General features: G+C 44.3%; 2 protein-coding genes across 4 annotated transcripts; one reads left to right on the forward strand and one right to left on the reverse strand.

Annotated features, from left to right (window-relative positions):
* The first annotated feature begins 27 nt into the window (after positions 1-27).
* Positions 28-3,715, forward strand: rnf181 (ring finger protein 181). 2 transcript variants are annotated; one of them, XM_069139194.1, is made up of 6 exons: positions 28-438; positions 1,820-1,947; positions 2,032-2,168; positions 2,478-2,593; positions 2,691-2,765; positions 2,866-3,715. In XM_069139194.1, exons 2-6 carry the CDS (start codon positions 1,862-1,864, stop codon positions 2,923-2,925), a joined length of 474 nt encoding a protein of 157 aa, XP_068995295.1. In that variant the 5' UTR covers positions 28-438; positions 1,820-1,861; the 3' UTR covers positions 2,926-3,715. The 2 variants fall into 2 exon arrangements, with proteins under 2 accessions (XP_068995295.1, XP_068995297.1); XM_069139196.1 differs by lacking the exon at positions 28-438 and adding an exon at positions 457-508.
* A 1,087-nt stretch (positions 3,716-4,802) lies between these two features.
* On the reverse strand, positions 4,803-15,509 carry LOC138192034 (transmembrane protein 150A-like). Of its 2 annotated transcripts, none has more exons than XM_069139192.1 (8): positions 15,452-15,509; positions 11,776-12,061; positions 11,540-11,587; positions 11,325-11,411; positions 10,804-10,871; positions 8,891-9,018; positions 8,595-8,772; positions 4,803-8,115 (listed from the first exon to the last, which is right to left on the reverse strand). In XM_069139192.1, exons 2-8 carry the CDS (start codon positions 11,838-11,840, stop codon positions 7,814-7,816), a joined length of 876 nt encoding a protein of 291 aa, XP_068995293.1. In that variant the 5' UTR covers positions 11,841-12,061; positions 15,452-15,509; the 3' UTR covers positions 4,803-7,813. The 2 variants fall into 2 exon arrangements, with proteins under 2 accessions (XP_068995293.1, XP_068995294.1); XM_069139193.1 differs by having other exon boundaries at positions 15,283-15,485.
* Positions 15,510-15,544: the final 35 nt, after the last annotated feature.

A 15,544-nucleotide genomic window follows, 5' to 3' on the forward strand; every position in this document is an offset into this window, starting at 1 on the left:
AAGTTTTACCCGGAAATTAAACACTACAAACATCAGTCTAGCTGCGCAGCACCTCCTCCGGATTAAAGGAGTTAACGTTGAATACGCAAATGTAGAAAGTCTCTGTTACAACGACAGGCACGTCAGCTAATATTGTGCTTTTATCAGATCAAAAAAAAAAAAAAAAAAAATCGATGATGATTTATCCGTTCATATCGATGAACCTTAGAGAGTAACTGTTCCAGATGTTTGGACAACACTTTCTGGAGAAATTCATAACAATTCCGCCAGTACACGTTTCGCACCAGGTGGTGGCGGTGTAACATTATTATCTGCCAGCCGATGTAAAATCTTAAAAAGACGAAGAAGAGTGATTCCCTACTTTGATTGGACGAAAAGCCGCGTGGTTGTCATCGTCACACCCGGAAAAATGACAAATGTTTATTGCTAACGTACCGGGTAAGTCGAGCAACTTTGTGACATCGATCTTCAGGTTCAATGTCAATGAACTCTTTTCTTACGTCGTGTTGTGAGTATTTGAACAAGCTGCCGGAACTTCTCGGACTTTACCCGCGACCGTTTCTCCGTTATAAGTAAACTACACTCAGGAAGTAGCTTCGGTTATGTGTCGCTGTCGACGCCAACTGCGGCAGACTTCGTCCGACTTCGATGGTCGACGAGGCGGCTTCAGTTGTTCTCCTGCGGCGGATGAACCTCCTCGGTGACGACGCGACTTTATGCCGAAAGGTTTCGAGTTTCACCGACACGCATGACGCCGCGTTTGATTTGAATTCTTCGGAGCTTCAGAGCAGTTATGACCCATAATTACCCTTCACGATGTATCGATCTGCTCCTACTGCACATCTGGATTAACATCTGGACACAGACACGCTGTAGTTTTAACATCTGGACACGGACACACTGTAGTTTAACATCTGGACACAGACACACTGTAGTTTTAACATCTGGACACGGACACACTGTAGTTTTAACATCTGGACACGGACACACTGTAGTTTTAACATCTGGACACAGACACACTAGTTTAACATCTGGACACAGACACACTGTAGTTTTAACATCTGGACACGGACACACTGTAGTTTTAACATCTGGACACAGACACACTAGTTTAACATCTGGACACAGACACACTGTAGTTTTAACATCTGGACACAGACACACTGTAGTTTAACATCTGGAGACTACATTATTCCAGTTTAAATAATAAAATGCACTTAAGACAGTTTTTCATGGGAGTTTGTGGCTCCAACTTTCTAGGGGCCAAAAACAAATGTAGCTCGATGTGTGTGAAACGAGCTACAGTGGAAATTTAAATTTAATGTCTGCTCGTCTATTTTGGGTCACAAGTGAAGCAGGACAGAAAACCGTCACTCCCACGAGCAGAAATACCTCCAGCGGATGATTGACAGGACTTCATTTATATGCCATAAATTTCAAGGATGGAGAGAATTATTTTCTCTGTTAGAATGAACAGTTGGACTGAATATGTTCGACCTATAAAACCGTCGTTTGTTGACACTGGACACTCTGGCTTCTGCTTGTTTGAAGAAAAGGATGTTGAGCCCTATGAAGATAATTACATCGTATAAACCCGAATAAAAATCAAGTAAACGACGCGTAAAGAAAACAAAAGTGCTGACTTCCGCAAAGTTATTCGTAGCTGCTTTTTTTTTTTTTTTCTCACGTGTCCCGAAGTGACTCTAAACTCGGGCTACAATTTTAATTAATGGCTGTGAATTTGAGTTTTTGACACATTATTGAGCCTTTTGAATCTTTTTGTTGTTGTTTGTTTGTTTGTTTGTTTGTTTGTCTGCAGGCGTCTTAATGCAAAGAAGACACGAGCGTTGTTCGGAGCAGAATGGCGTCCTACTTCGACGAACACGACTGTGAGCCCACCAACCCCGAGGAACAGTACCGGCAGAACGCACTGCTGGAGCTGGCCAGGTGAGACGAGACACGCCTGATGTTAAGCTTAATATCGGTCATTGATGTCCAGCGCTGTCACTGACTGCTGGTCTTCGTGTGGAGGTCTTTGATGCAGGGTTTGGACTTGATCGACTCGGCCGCGTTCGACTTGTCGGACTGGGACCAGCGGCTTCCGCCTCCGGCTGCCAAAACGGCCGTTCAGACGCTCACTGTGGTCGTCATTTCTCCAGAACAAGCAGGTGACAGACATTTTCTCTGGTAGAATTAAATGTGTTTTTATATATATATATATATGTATATACCAACATTAAACAAATATAGAAAAATAAATGGATATCAGAGGGCTAAATCAGGCTTTGAGACCGATTACAGAGAGTTGATGGAAGTTGTTTTTTGTTTTGTTTACCACATGATAGTTTTTTTTATTTTTCTTCCTTGCGTTGCTCCAGTGAAATGTCTCATTAACGATAGAGGACCTGGGTAGATTCATGAAAGCATGCGTATTTTTGCAAACCTTCCCTGGACTCATAACGTTGGACTTCTCCCAGACAAAGGCCTCAAGTGTCCTGTGTGTTTGCTGGAGTTCGAGGAACAAGAGACGGTTCGAGAGATGCCCTGCAAACACCTTTTTCACTCAGGATGCATACTGCCCTGGTTGGGCAAGGTAGAGCTCACAAATGTGTGAATTCAGAACATTGCTTCCACCCGTAACGCACGAGTTTACAAATCCTTTTAATGTCTTTTGTATGTTTAAATTACAGACCAACTCCTGTCCGCTCTGCCGACTTGAACTACCGACTGACAATCCGGAGTACGAGGAATTTAAAAAAGACAAGGTGAGCGTGCGTAAATATCCGCTGGGCGGTCCTCGTCTTCTGACTGCGCTTTCGGTGTTTCTGTAGCTGAATTATCATTATTTTTTTTTTTGTCCTGTAGGAGAGAAGAAAACAGCGGGAGCACCGGCTGGAGGACCTACATGGAGCCATGTACACATGACACCACGGCGCAAGTTTGCGGCACGCTGACATTTTAGTGAAAATGATTTAAGGAAAGAAAAGCTTCAAAATAGAGCTGCATTCACACCGTTTCTTACAGAATGTAATCTCAGGCACGGGGATCAGGACGAGTTAGAAATATTGGGCAGGTCAGACATGTATTGGTGTGTCCCCCCCCCCCCCCTTTCTCCCCCTCTCCTCCCCCAGAACTGTAGATCTATCAGGACTGTGTTGGCAAAACTACTTTTTTTTTATTTTTTATTTCTAATCATTAGAAATATGTAAAAGAGTAAAAGGAACTTATATATAATTTGCGTTTATGTGATGTGACATAGAATTCAGGTTTTTCCTCTCCTCCCCATTTATTTGACATGATGTGAATGCAGCATCGGCAACATTTAAAATGCTCTTTTCTCACTGGTGAAGATAAATATATTTTAAGATGCTGTTGACGGCAGCACTGAGCACTCTGAAGCACATCAGTTCAGTTTTTATCCCTCTTTTCTTTTCTTTTTTTATACACGAATAGTTTAGCTTTAAATGTTCTGCTGTGTTTTGTCCAATAATCTGAAATATTTATGAAAACCAATATTTGTATCCCTCCAGGATTATTTCAGAGTATTTCTTTGTATTTGTTGAGATCAAAAGTTTTTTTTTGCGGTGGCTTTTCTCATAATTTGCAACGCAGTGTTTCTTTTTATTTTAATGCATAGTGTGTGCACAGAGTTATGTTGTACGAGTCTTTATACCATTCATACACACAATGTTTAAAACTATAGGATTCTTTTAGGTTTGTTTGTTTTTAAGACTTAATTTATTTTCAGGCCAAACAAAGTTGTTGATGTCAACTACTTGACTTTACCTGTAGACCAAAAAAAAAAAGAGGTCTTTATATGACGTCTGTTCTGGGTTGTATCTATAATCTATGTAGTTTAAAAAAATTGTCTACAGACATTTCATTTTAAATCACTGCAGCAATTAGGAAGAAGCACTGAATTCTAAGTAATAATGAAAAACAGAAATATGAAAGTAGAAGCAGCAGATATTCTGACTCCATTTCCCATGATGCATTTCCCCCCCGTTAGCCTGCTTTAAGCCCACAGTTCAAACGGCTCCTTCCCAGAAGCGGTGGATTTCCCCTTCAGCTCGTCCCATGATGTTTGTTTTGATGTCGCCTCTCCTCGGCGCCACAAAGGAGCTTCAGTAAAACAATCGTCACATGACTTCGCCTTATTATAACTGATTATTTCTGCTTTCATTTTACAGCAAAAATCGGGGAAAAACACGTCACGCACATTGTCAGACTTGAAACTGCTGACAAACAGCTCGAGAGTGATTTTTAATCAACGGTGTGTCTGTGTGCAAGTTAGCTGCTCTTTATGTCGTCTACTCTGTAAGTTGTCTTGTTTGTGCTGGCAAATTAAGAGGACCTTTTTTTTTAATATATATATATATATATATATAAAATAATCCCTCAAAAGATTAACCACAGTTTCTATATTTTACTAATACAAGTACTGTATGCCATGAGTAGGATGTTGTTTTGCTGTTTTAGGCAGCGACCAGTAGATCATTTTTGCTGTTTACGAGGTTCAAACAAAAAGTTGTGAGACGGCAACCGTGACAACCAAAAACCAAAACTAATTTAAACCTTTCAACTATTGTCCTTTTAAATTCCTCCTTTTGTGCTGCGGTACTTAAGTCAAATCCAAATGTGCACAAATTAGTGGTCACCAAAAAAAACCACAAATGTACATGTAACACAGGAACAGAAAGACTCTGAACTTCTTGACTGCACCTCGTAAAACCAAAAAAAACCAAAACAAAGACACTTTTTGTTTTGTTTGTTTAAAAAAACAGCCCATGTAAACCATCCGCTAATAATTTATCATTTTTATTTTCATATTTGAATATAAATCTCTGTCAAATGAAAATACCTAAATGATAGACAAATCATACATATTTACAGAATTTATAAAAGGAAACAAAATAATTTGTGACTTGTTTTCAGGGATTTCTCGGACTCCTGCGTTACCGTTCTTTTACATAGTTTTCAACTTCAAAGGAAATAGGACCAGTACAGTTTGTCGACATTTGTTTCTGTTGATAGAGTTCAGGACATGTACAGGTCAGGCAGCCTTTCGTAATACAGGGTTCTCCCACAACAACAACAACAACAAAAAAAAACATGAAGTGCACATTTTTGACACGAAATAAAAAACATAGAAAATCCACCTTTGAATGAAATATTTGGCCTGTGGACGATGGTGTAGATGCTGTTAAAGAATAAACCCAACCCTGATGTGAGGGCTCATACAAGCTGCCATTTGGAGTCACACCTTGTGACCTGGTTACAGTATGGTGAAATAGGCAAGACAAAAAAAAAAAAGAAAAGAAAAGAAATGAAAACAATGTTCCCCTGGCACAGTACAAGGGATAAGGCTAAAACAGTGCACTCATACCGATTCATACGCCGACTGCTGACACCCTAAAAAGAAAACACAGTCAAAACTCCTTTTTTTTTTTTTTTTTTTGGCAAGATTTTCAGAAGGAGACGAGATCGCTGTAGTCCCAGAACGAATGAGGAGTTAAATCATTTGTACAGAAAGTGAAGGAAAAACTGACGGATGACGATGCATCGCGAGGAACAGCACACATCCACTGACCCGTCAAGACGCCGACTCCTCTTTGGACAGACACGTGTGGACTGCTGATCCACCTTCATTTAAATACTTTTTACTCTGTGAGGTGGAAATCTGGTTGGAACCGTCAACTGGAACATCAAAAGATAAAAGAGGTAGGTGACGTGACCTTTTTTTTTTTTTGTTGTTGTTTTTGTTTTAAACGTGTATTGCTGGCATCCAGTGTTTTCTTTTTTTCGTTGACAGTTTCAAACGTATCGACACAAAGCGGAGGGCACGATACTGCGCGTCATCTTGAAACGTACCTCGCAGAGAAACGGCTCGCTCACCTTGAGCGTAACCTAAATCGGGTGGCGTTAGTCAGCTTTAGTTTGAGCGGCGGTGGTTTGTCGGCAGTCTGGTTCACGATGGTAATTATAACCGTCAGAGAACTTGGCAACAGGAGATCATACAAAGACCTCAATACATGACACGCTTTCACGTCGGTCTGCAACCGGCTCGGTTTTAGGCGCTTTCGGACCAAAGGAACTTTTCCCGCAGTTGTAACAGCTGTGGGAGGAAGTACTCCCCCCTTTTTTTTTTTTTCTGGTGTCCGCACGACAAGAACCGGGGAACCACCGTAGTTCCTTTTCAGCTGCTTCCTCCGGGTCGGTACTTTTCAGCACGAGAGGCATTGCTTTGCCCGAAGTGCCGGTAAAGCTGGCCGCTTCTCCAAACTTCCATCTGCTGCAGGAAATACACCGACGACGGGTAAGTACCTCACAGCGCTCGATCGAAAACAACCCAAACCTTTATCTTCAGTCTTAAAGGACGAAACGAAACATGGACAAATAGACCGTTGTTCAGAGGAAATGTTGCCAACTGCAGGACGGCTTACGTTATTTCAGCGTTCCTGTTGCCCCAGAATAATTACAAACAGAAATAAAAAAAATAAAAAAAGAAGCTGTCAGGAGGTACGTAGTTCCTCTCGGGGAGATCGCAGAACCGTTTGGTCCCAAAGCGCCTGATATCTGGTTGCAACGCCTGTTTCGACATCATATTCACCTCTCCTGTAACTACCGAGAAGGCTTCACACAGCTCTTCAGAAACAGAAAAACTCTTCTCTAAACTGAAATAAGGCTTCCAAAGGTCCAGCCTGGAATCAAATCAGTGTAAATGTGGAGGTCGGATTCGAGCTTTTACCTTCACGCGCCCACTTTATCTACTACAGGTCACTTCAAAAATGTCTTGCCGTCACTGTCGGAGGTGTTCGACTCCCAACACACTGGAAAAGGCAATATTCGCTCCGGCGGAGTGTAAATTATCAGATGATTGATGGCAATTATTGCATCGGACATGACGTTGAAATAAAAAGGTAGCATGAGAGGGAAGTGTTGCAGAAGGTCGTCGGATCATGCAGCGAGTGGGACGGTAACGCAGTGACAGCGAGGGTGATTGCTTCATTACAACAGAAAAGATCATTCGGTTTTTTTTTTAGTTTTTTTTTTTTTTTTTTTAAATGCACTCGCATGAACTGTGACCTCCAGAAGGACTGGCTCCAGACACACGGGTACATATCGTGTAAAATAATTTGAAAATACCATCAGCATTTTTGCATTCAAATGATCAGTGCGACCACATGAAACCGGTCAAGTGAAATTCATGATTTTCGCCGAGAATTCACGGATAATTTATGCTCGGTTGATTAAAGAGGCCGTGTCCTCGCAGCCTGTAAAACATACGGGAATATTCACTTCTCAAACATTCAGTATTTTCTACTTATTACACATCAAACGGAAGTTGTTCTTCCGTTCCAGAAAAAAAAAAAGAAAAAGTGTGCCGTGCAGAGATACTTAAAAGGCCAAAACAGGTGGGCCGCGCAAAGCGTTGGGTCGGAGAGTCTGGGGGAGGAGAACAAACTTTGTGGGTTTAAAGAACTTTCTCTTTCCACCAAGACACCAGTGATTTAAAAAAAAAAAAAAAAAAAAAAAAAACGCCTCCCTTTCAGGAAACACCGAATCAACAGTCATCTTGGAAAACATTCATGAATCCAGCGCTCGGACTGCTCCACAACATTCAGCTCTCCTCTCATCATCGCTATAGAAAATGTAACTGGAGCAGCTTTGGAGGTTTTAAAAAAAAAAAAAAAGCATTACAGATGGATTTACCTGGTGTTGGTTCAAAGGTTGCAGATATCAGAAGTTGCTCTTGTCCTCCTCCACATGCAGCACCTCTGCAGTGACATTTCACACCCTTCGGGCTGCAGAGCTACAACATGGCTATGCTCTCTGGGGTACAGTTGAGATGCGTGGATGTGCTGCTCCCCCCGGGGGACTTGAGGCCCTTAGTCGCCCCGCCCAGCGCCGAGCCCCGGGCCCTGGGGCCCATGATGACCCCCGAGCCGAGGTGGTGGCTCTGCTGCAGGCCCGCCATCAGGGTCTCGCTGGTGACGGTGCCGAACTCGTAGGTGAAGGTGCCGTAGAAGACCAGGATGTCCACGGTGAAGACCCACTCGCAGATGGCGGCGGCGTGCTGCAGGACGAAGCTCTCGTGGATGAAGAAGATGCCGCCTGGGAGGAGGACGAGTTAAAGAAGGACGAACATCTGGGAGACCGGAGGTCCAAGCAAACGGAACTCACTTTACTCTTCCACTGAACGTGCAGAGAAAACGGGAGGAAAGAAAATGTCCTGAACTCTGAATCAAATCTGTGATGTACTGAGACGAGGTACATCACGGCTCGACCTCGGGGCGCCAGACGTGAATTGATTATGTGATTAGATGGGTTTAAAATAGGATACCGGTCCGCGTGCACTTCATTCACGCGGGATGAGACCGTTACTGTGATCACGATTCTTAGTCCTGCCACCAAAGAGACAACAAGAAGGCTGGCAGAAATAAAAGAGTGACAACCGGGGAGAAGAACGGGGAGCCCAGACGGAGGTCATCGTCAACCGAGACGCGAGCGCACGATGTAAAAGGACTCGGGATTAAGCGCGTCATTTTGTCGGCGTGTCGTACAGCGTCAGCACGAGAGAACGTAAAGGATACTGAGGACGAGGGAGATCATGGCTCCCAGTGCCAGAGCCACCCGGAAATGGGCCATCCAGTAGTCGAGGGCGGTCACAGCCACCCGGTAGGTCAGCACACACTGCAGGCACACAAACAGCAGCCCTGCCGGAAACGCAACGCCGGCACCCACGTAGTGAAGGGATTTGGCGTGATCGACCTGCCGGACAGAAACGTGCAGTCAGTCGGGAGGGATGTTTTCGTTCTCAGGTCCTGATAAAATCAAATTAAAAGATAAATAAACATTCAGATAAAGTGTGTTTGCTGCTGCGGTTTACCTGGAAGTTGCCCACCATGACGAGGCCGATGGCGTTGGTGCAGCCGGACACCAGAGCGCTGGTGTTCACCCAACATCGGTGGCTGTGTTCGATCACCTGGGCGTAGCGCAGAAGGCACACCATCACCACTGCAGGACGCACGCACACACACACACACACACACACACACACACACACACACGCACACAGGTAAAAAAAAAAAAAAAAAAAATGCTAAATTACAAATGTACTATACATGTTTTTCCTCGTCACGTTTTGTATAATTGCATAAAAATAAGAGTTTTGTTGTCGGGCGGTGGCCTGAACCGATCAGCTGATATTCGACCAGCCGGTTTGTGTTAGCGCTGCTTCAGACAGGATGTGTTCTCTTATTCATTGACCTCTCCGCTTGCATAACGGGGCAGTTTTCTTGGCAGGCTGATCATCACTGTTTAAAGACTATAAACCTGCAGGTTGCCGTCGGTTACGGTGCACAGCAGCAAGGCAGTAAAACGCAGACGAACGTCACGAGCCGCCGACGGCGAGGAATACAAAGGTCGAACTGAAGCGTCCGGTGGGAGAAGACGGAAAATACTTCTCGAATTCAAGGGAATAAATAAGATAATGTGGGCTGGAAAATAATGGAAATAGATCTGAAGGGGAAAAAGGTGATGTGAATAATGAAGCAAGAGAGATGCAATTAAAGGCAGATGGGGGAGGGGGAGGGGGGGATTTGGGGCAGAAGTGAGTGGTGATAAAACAAGACAGGAGGAGGAGGAGGAGGAGTAATGGAGGAAGGCCATGGAGGGTACATGAAAAGGAAAGGACAGAGGGGGGAAAGTGGAAGGAAAGCCGCATTCATTATTGATTAGAGAGCACGGGCTATTTCCAGCCCCTCTGGAACTCTCCGAGGCCGCCGGCTGCCGTCTGCGGGCGCCACGGAGGGTTAATATAACATGAAGGGTGGACAGTGGAGACGGACATTAAACCCTTTCCACCTCAGACATGCTGCCTGACTGTGTTTGTGTTAAACAGCAGGAGGCAGCAGCCTTTTAGCTGAAACCTGGGCTGCAGATCAAAATATGAATTCACCAACTTTACTTTATTGCATATCCAATAATCGGTATTTAACAGGGTTTTTTTTTTTTTTTTTTTTTTTTTTAGAAAACATTTTGACATTTTACTACATTGTACTGCAAAATTAAAAGAATTATAATATATTGAAAATAATGACAAAAAGAAAAGTCGCACTTTTACATGAAGCAGTTAATTATCAACAGGAAGAGGATCTTTACAGTTTGGACATTTGGGAAACAAGTGACTCCATTTTTGCTCCTTAGATGAAAAGTTTGATCTCATTCTTATGTCTTTTTGTTAAATATGAAGCTAGAGTCAGCGGTGATCATTTTAGTTTAACATAAAGATTAGAAACAGGGGAAATGGCTAACTTTACCCACCGTTAACACTTTATATCTTCTTCCAGTTTTCACTGGTTGCCTAGAAACCGTACAAACACGACAAGCCTCTAGGAAGTGGCAAGGCCGAGACAAGAAAGAGTCTAACACGGAGGCTCCCAGAGCTTTCAGACCATATACCACTATGGACCAAACCGAATTTGCAATGCGGCGCGTGCAATACCTGTAACAAAATATAATGAAATGACAATTTCCTTCATCTCGAGCCAGTTGGAGTGAAACTGTGAGGCCTTTCAACATGGGGCTCTCTGAAACTTTGGACATAGTCTGGGCAAGCTGTTTATCTTTGTTTGCAGTCTTTATGCCAAGTTACCCGACAGCTGAGAGTGGGGTCAAACTTTCCAAAAATGTCAAACTATTCCTTTAAAAAGGAAGTACGCCTGCACTCACCACACGGTGTTATCACCATGACCCAGTATGTATGTGTACGGCTCAGATCCAAGCCGAGTTCGGCCTTACCCATGAAGGCTCCAATGTTGCCGATCAGGCTGAACAGGCAGCTTTCTGGAGGGTAGGAGCCACATTTACTGTCGGGCAGGAAGACAAAAGAGCTTTCAGTATGAAAGAGAAGAGAAGAACTTCGAACCAAAAACACAGCATGTCTTTTCACTATGTTTGCTACTGTTAACGTTTTCTGCTAAAACAGACGGTTCATTCACATTTTGAATGTAAAAGAATGTAAAAGTTTTGATATTATGTAGATATAAGACGGAAATTCGTTTATACACAGTAAAAACAAAATAAAAAAAATAAGGCCTCCAAGTCTCTCGATGCCGTTTTACAAGAGCGCTTTTGTACTCGCCCGTGGTTAGAGGCTTACTTGCAGATTAAACAAATCAATTTATGCAAAGCATGGGTTAATGACCGTCGCAGAGCCGCAACATAACAAGGTGCTAATTCATGACTGGGGGCCTTCGCTTGCACAAAATGGCTTCTGTGTTCTGCCCAAACACGGACGGGGGAGAGGTGCAACAGCAGACCTGATGAGGGGGATGTCCTGGATGGTGCAGCACGTCTTTGGGAAGCCTGGTCGGGGCAGCTCCTCTGTGCATGTTACATTGTAAAACCTGTGGCGGTGACACAACGAGCTCAGTTCATTCACACCCGGCTGGTAGCCGTGTCCCAAAACTAAAAAAAAACAACAACAACAAAAAAAAACAACCCGAGATCAGATCAGCAGGAGAGAATCACGTACCAGTTCTCCACAGGACACACGTGGTGATTCATCACAGCCATGGCATACCTGCAGGGTAAAGAATGGGACATTATTTAAAGTAAGAAATGTCCCGCGCGTCATGACGGATTGATATAATCCCCGATGACACAAGCTGAACTATTATCAGCGCACGGGATTACGCTGTCCTTGTCCCGCCGTCGTGTACACACGATAATATGTTGGAATGTGACAGCAACACTCGCACTGCGACTCACACTATCCATATTCCTGTGATGGAGAAGGCAGACAGGCTGACAGGCAGGACGATCCAGGCAGTCATTGGGCTGGCAGTGAGCTGGCTTTGTCCCAAGCATGGGGTGAGAGGGGGGCTTCAGGCTGGGCTGGCAACACGACAGGAGGGATCAGGTAGGGGGCGGGTGGGGGTGCGGGGTCACCAACATACAGGGAAACACAGAGGGGGCGGGGGGGGGCATGAGAGGACAAAGAGGGGGGAAATGGCGCGGCTCTTCTGCTCCACAGGGCCCCGCAACCAGCAGCAACCTGGACCAAAAGTAGGAACAAGTATTCAGCGGTGATCATATCTCGGTGATTAGAAAAACGCTGCGGGAGCGACGCCGCCGTCGTTCGGGAGTTTTGACTTTATCTCGGCGTGGCTGTTCGGCAATATTTTCCTCAACGCCAGCTGCATCTCACTCAAAGTACACGTACCGCAGCCGCGTCGCATTTGAGCACATCTCGAGCTTCACGCACAAAACACGAGCTCAAAAGGAACCAAAAAAAAATAAACAACCGCCTCATCTTCCTGATAAAAGTCGCCCTTTAAAAGACAGAAAGGCGACAGCTGTAAGCGTGCAAGAACATTACAGAAAAACTATTTTCAACACAACCGACTGAACAGTCTTCTCGTGAGCTCGTAACGCGAGCGGACAACGTGCCGGCGGCGCCGGACAGGAAGCAGAAACCGCAGGCGACGGCGGGGGGGATGAATCTCTCCCGCCGCCGTCGTCGTCGACCGTCGGCGCTCGGGCCGTTTGCCGTAAACGGGGAAAACGCGTCCCGCGATCAAAACTTCTCGGCGTCTGTGCCGAGCGGCTTCGACGCCGCCAGACTATCTCATCTTTTAACCGTTTCAAACGCCGCCGCCGCGACCTGCTGAAAGGAAAACGAACGGCGAGACGAAGCGGCGGGAGCTGCGGTCGGCGCTGAGGTTGTGAGAATGAGGACGTAAGCCGAGGTCAGCCGTGCGGTGGAGGGAAGAGTGGCACGACACCGGCTGTATCACTTTACACCGCGTACAGTTACAAGTTTGTCCTCGGAGCCAGAGGGAACGTACAGTAAAGTTGTCTTAATCTGATCCACACACACACACACACAAAAGAAAGGTCAAACTTAGAAACGGAGTCGTGTTTTTATATAAATGTTCTGTTTCTATTAAATATCTGCTTATTGTAGGGGAGCGTGAAACCTCGGCATCAACTCCACAGCTACAAAAACGTTTCGACTGTATGCGAGTGACGATGTTTCAGACGGCTCATTTGTCGACATGAAGTTTCGAAGCCGTTCTCCAAAAGGTTTCACCGTTTCCTATTCGTACACAAATACGGGAAAAGCAAAGCTAGTGGAAAAAAAAAAATGGGAAGTATTACTTGGGCAAAGACAGACATCAGAAGAGTGTCTCATCAATTTCCACATTTTCTCTGAACACGATGTTTCCACTGTGTATACGTTTTAGTTTTAGACTTATCGGCGCAGCGACGTTTAGTTCTCCGGTTCAATATTCTCAAACGTGTATATATTTGGGTTTTGAACTGTTAGTTGGGCAAAAAAAAAACTGGATTTTTCTGACACTTTATAGACCGAACAACGAACGAGATGAATTGATAAAAGACATGACTTGTTGTTTGCAGCCCTACAGACCATGTTAACGTAGTCTTAAACAGACACACACGCAGACTCGACCACAGGTTTGCATTTTTGGTTGCGACTAAAAATGAAAGCGCACAACTTGTCGATATTTTGTATGCGGTTTCCATCCATTACACTTTGACTGATGTAAAATTGATCCCGACCATAGGACAGATTTATTTCCACGTGTTATCAACCGTGGCATCAGTTCAGTGACTGCTCTGTCTGAAGTTGAAGGTGGCGTAGGAGCTATTTCTGTTATTGTTCGCATGTTTTATTATTTTCTTAGATGTTTTGCAATGTTTTTTGTTTTTTTTTACACCTAGTGACAGTAATTGGATATAAAAGGGAGGGGAGGGGTTTTGTATACATATAGGGCACAGGAAACAGGAAAGAGCTCGCGGTTCTCACGAAATGAATCACCAGAGCAGAACCACAAAACCTGACATATTTTCTGGTGTGTTTGTTTTTGTTTTTTCTTCTTCATCCTGTGTAACTACATCTCTTTAATCAACTGCAATCGAACGGCAAAAGTCTGGTACTCCCTTTCACGGCCCGCGTGAGAACTTAAACCTACCTGTGAAGTAACGGTAGATTAAAAAAACAACCTGGAACAGCGGATTACCACGACGTGAGGGTTTGGTTAAAGGTTTAAGGTTCACCAACAGAATGGCCATTATTGATATCTCCATACTCGTATCACACGGCAGTTCAACAGCTTTCACGACAAAAGTTTTGTTTTGTTCGGCGTAAACGTAGCAAAAGTTATGCCGTTTGAAACGGGAACGCATTATGGCGGGCGCGATCTTCAAAAAGCTCTACGTGCTTGCTCTCCCGCGGTCGTCTTTCTGTTTCCTTACGGGACTTGATTGTTTGATCGGTAGTCGTTAACGCCCACGGATGGAAAAAGTCAGCAGCGAAGAGCGTCTGACAGCTTTCGCGGCGCCGTCCGATATAACGCTGCGGGCGAAGGCCAGAATACACGCTGCAAGCTGTGGTTGCTTTACGAGGTTCATACCAGAGAGCAAAGCTCAAAAGTCACAGCGAGGAAAAAGATATAAAGAAACTATAAAAACACGCAGCCAGCGGGATACTAGTAAAAAAAAAATAACTTATTCTCCCTCCTAAGTCTCCACACAGTTACTATATGATTTTAAATATTATAATATGGGCTATAGGTGACACCAAGGACACGACAGCGACCTAAATATGAGATTGTATGATCACAAAAGTAAATGAATCTGGACTTTTTCTTTTTTTTTTTCACTTTGAGAAAACATAAAAACACCAATAATGAATATGAGTGTATCTTTTGAAGTTCTTTATTTGACTTCTTCTTAAAGTCATTAGTTTATGTAGTTGACACGTTCAATAATAATAAAAAAAAAAGGTCAGTTTGGTCATTATTAAGTTTTATTTTATTTATTTAATCTGAATTTGTTCATACAAAAGAAAAGACATTTGTGGTGTATTTATCATATAAAAATCTAACTGAAATGTCAACCATGGAAATCTCGTGTGTTTTTTTTTTCCTGGGGGGGGGGGGGACACCACAACAACAACAACAACAACAACACCCCCCCCCCCCCCCTGCCTGCCCCCCTGCCTGCCCCCGCAGCCATTCACAGCAAATACTCGCCACTGCACTTTTGTAAGGACTCCCGACACAAGTGACAACACATATATCTATTTTTTGGGGAGTTATTATATTTATCCAACTTGTAGTCAACCACCGCAACCGACGACCGGAGAGCAGCGTCACGGTGCCCGGCAGCGGTCCTCCACCGTGAACCGGTTAACGGCACCCGTTAGCCTTGTTAGCTTCGACCTAGCTCGCTAGTTAGCTCGCACTTTACCGGTTGTCTTGACTTGACACTTCGCCCGCGTCTTGATTCCCGCTAAACCCTCAAAACCCCGATAAGCCGCCAAAAAAAACAGGCGCTTTTTAGGAGGATGAGGACCACCGGTAGTACTCGGGAGAGCCGCAGCACCACAAAAAAAAACAAAAAATGAGTTCATACTTACCTTCCACCTGCTAAGCCCACAACAGACCTCAACAACCTTGGTTTCCCTTTAAAAACAGCGTTTTCTTAGCAAACGAGGCTGAGCGCACAAGCG

The sequence above is a fragment of the Embiotoca jacksoni genome, unplaced genomic scaffold, assembly GCF_022577435.1.
Source record: "Embiotoca jacksoni isolate LCO1_2020_lvr unplaced genomic scaffold, fEmbJac1.0.p SCAF_8, whole genome shotgun sequence".
NCBI classification, from domain to species: domain Eukaryota; kingdom Metazoa; phylum Chordata; class Actinopteri; family Embiotocidae; genus Embiotoca; species Embiotoca jacksoni.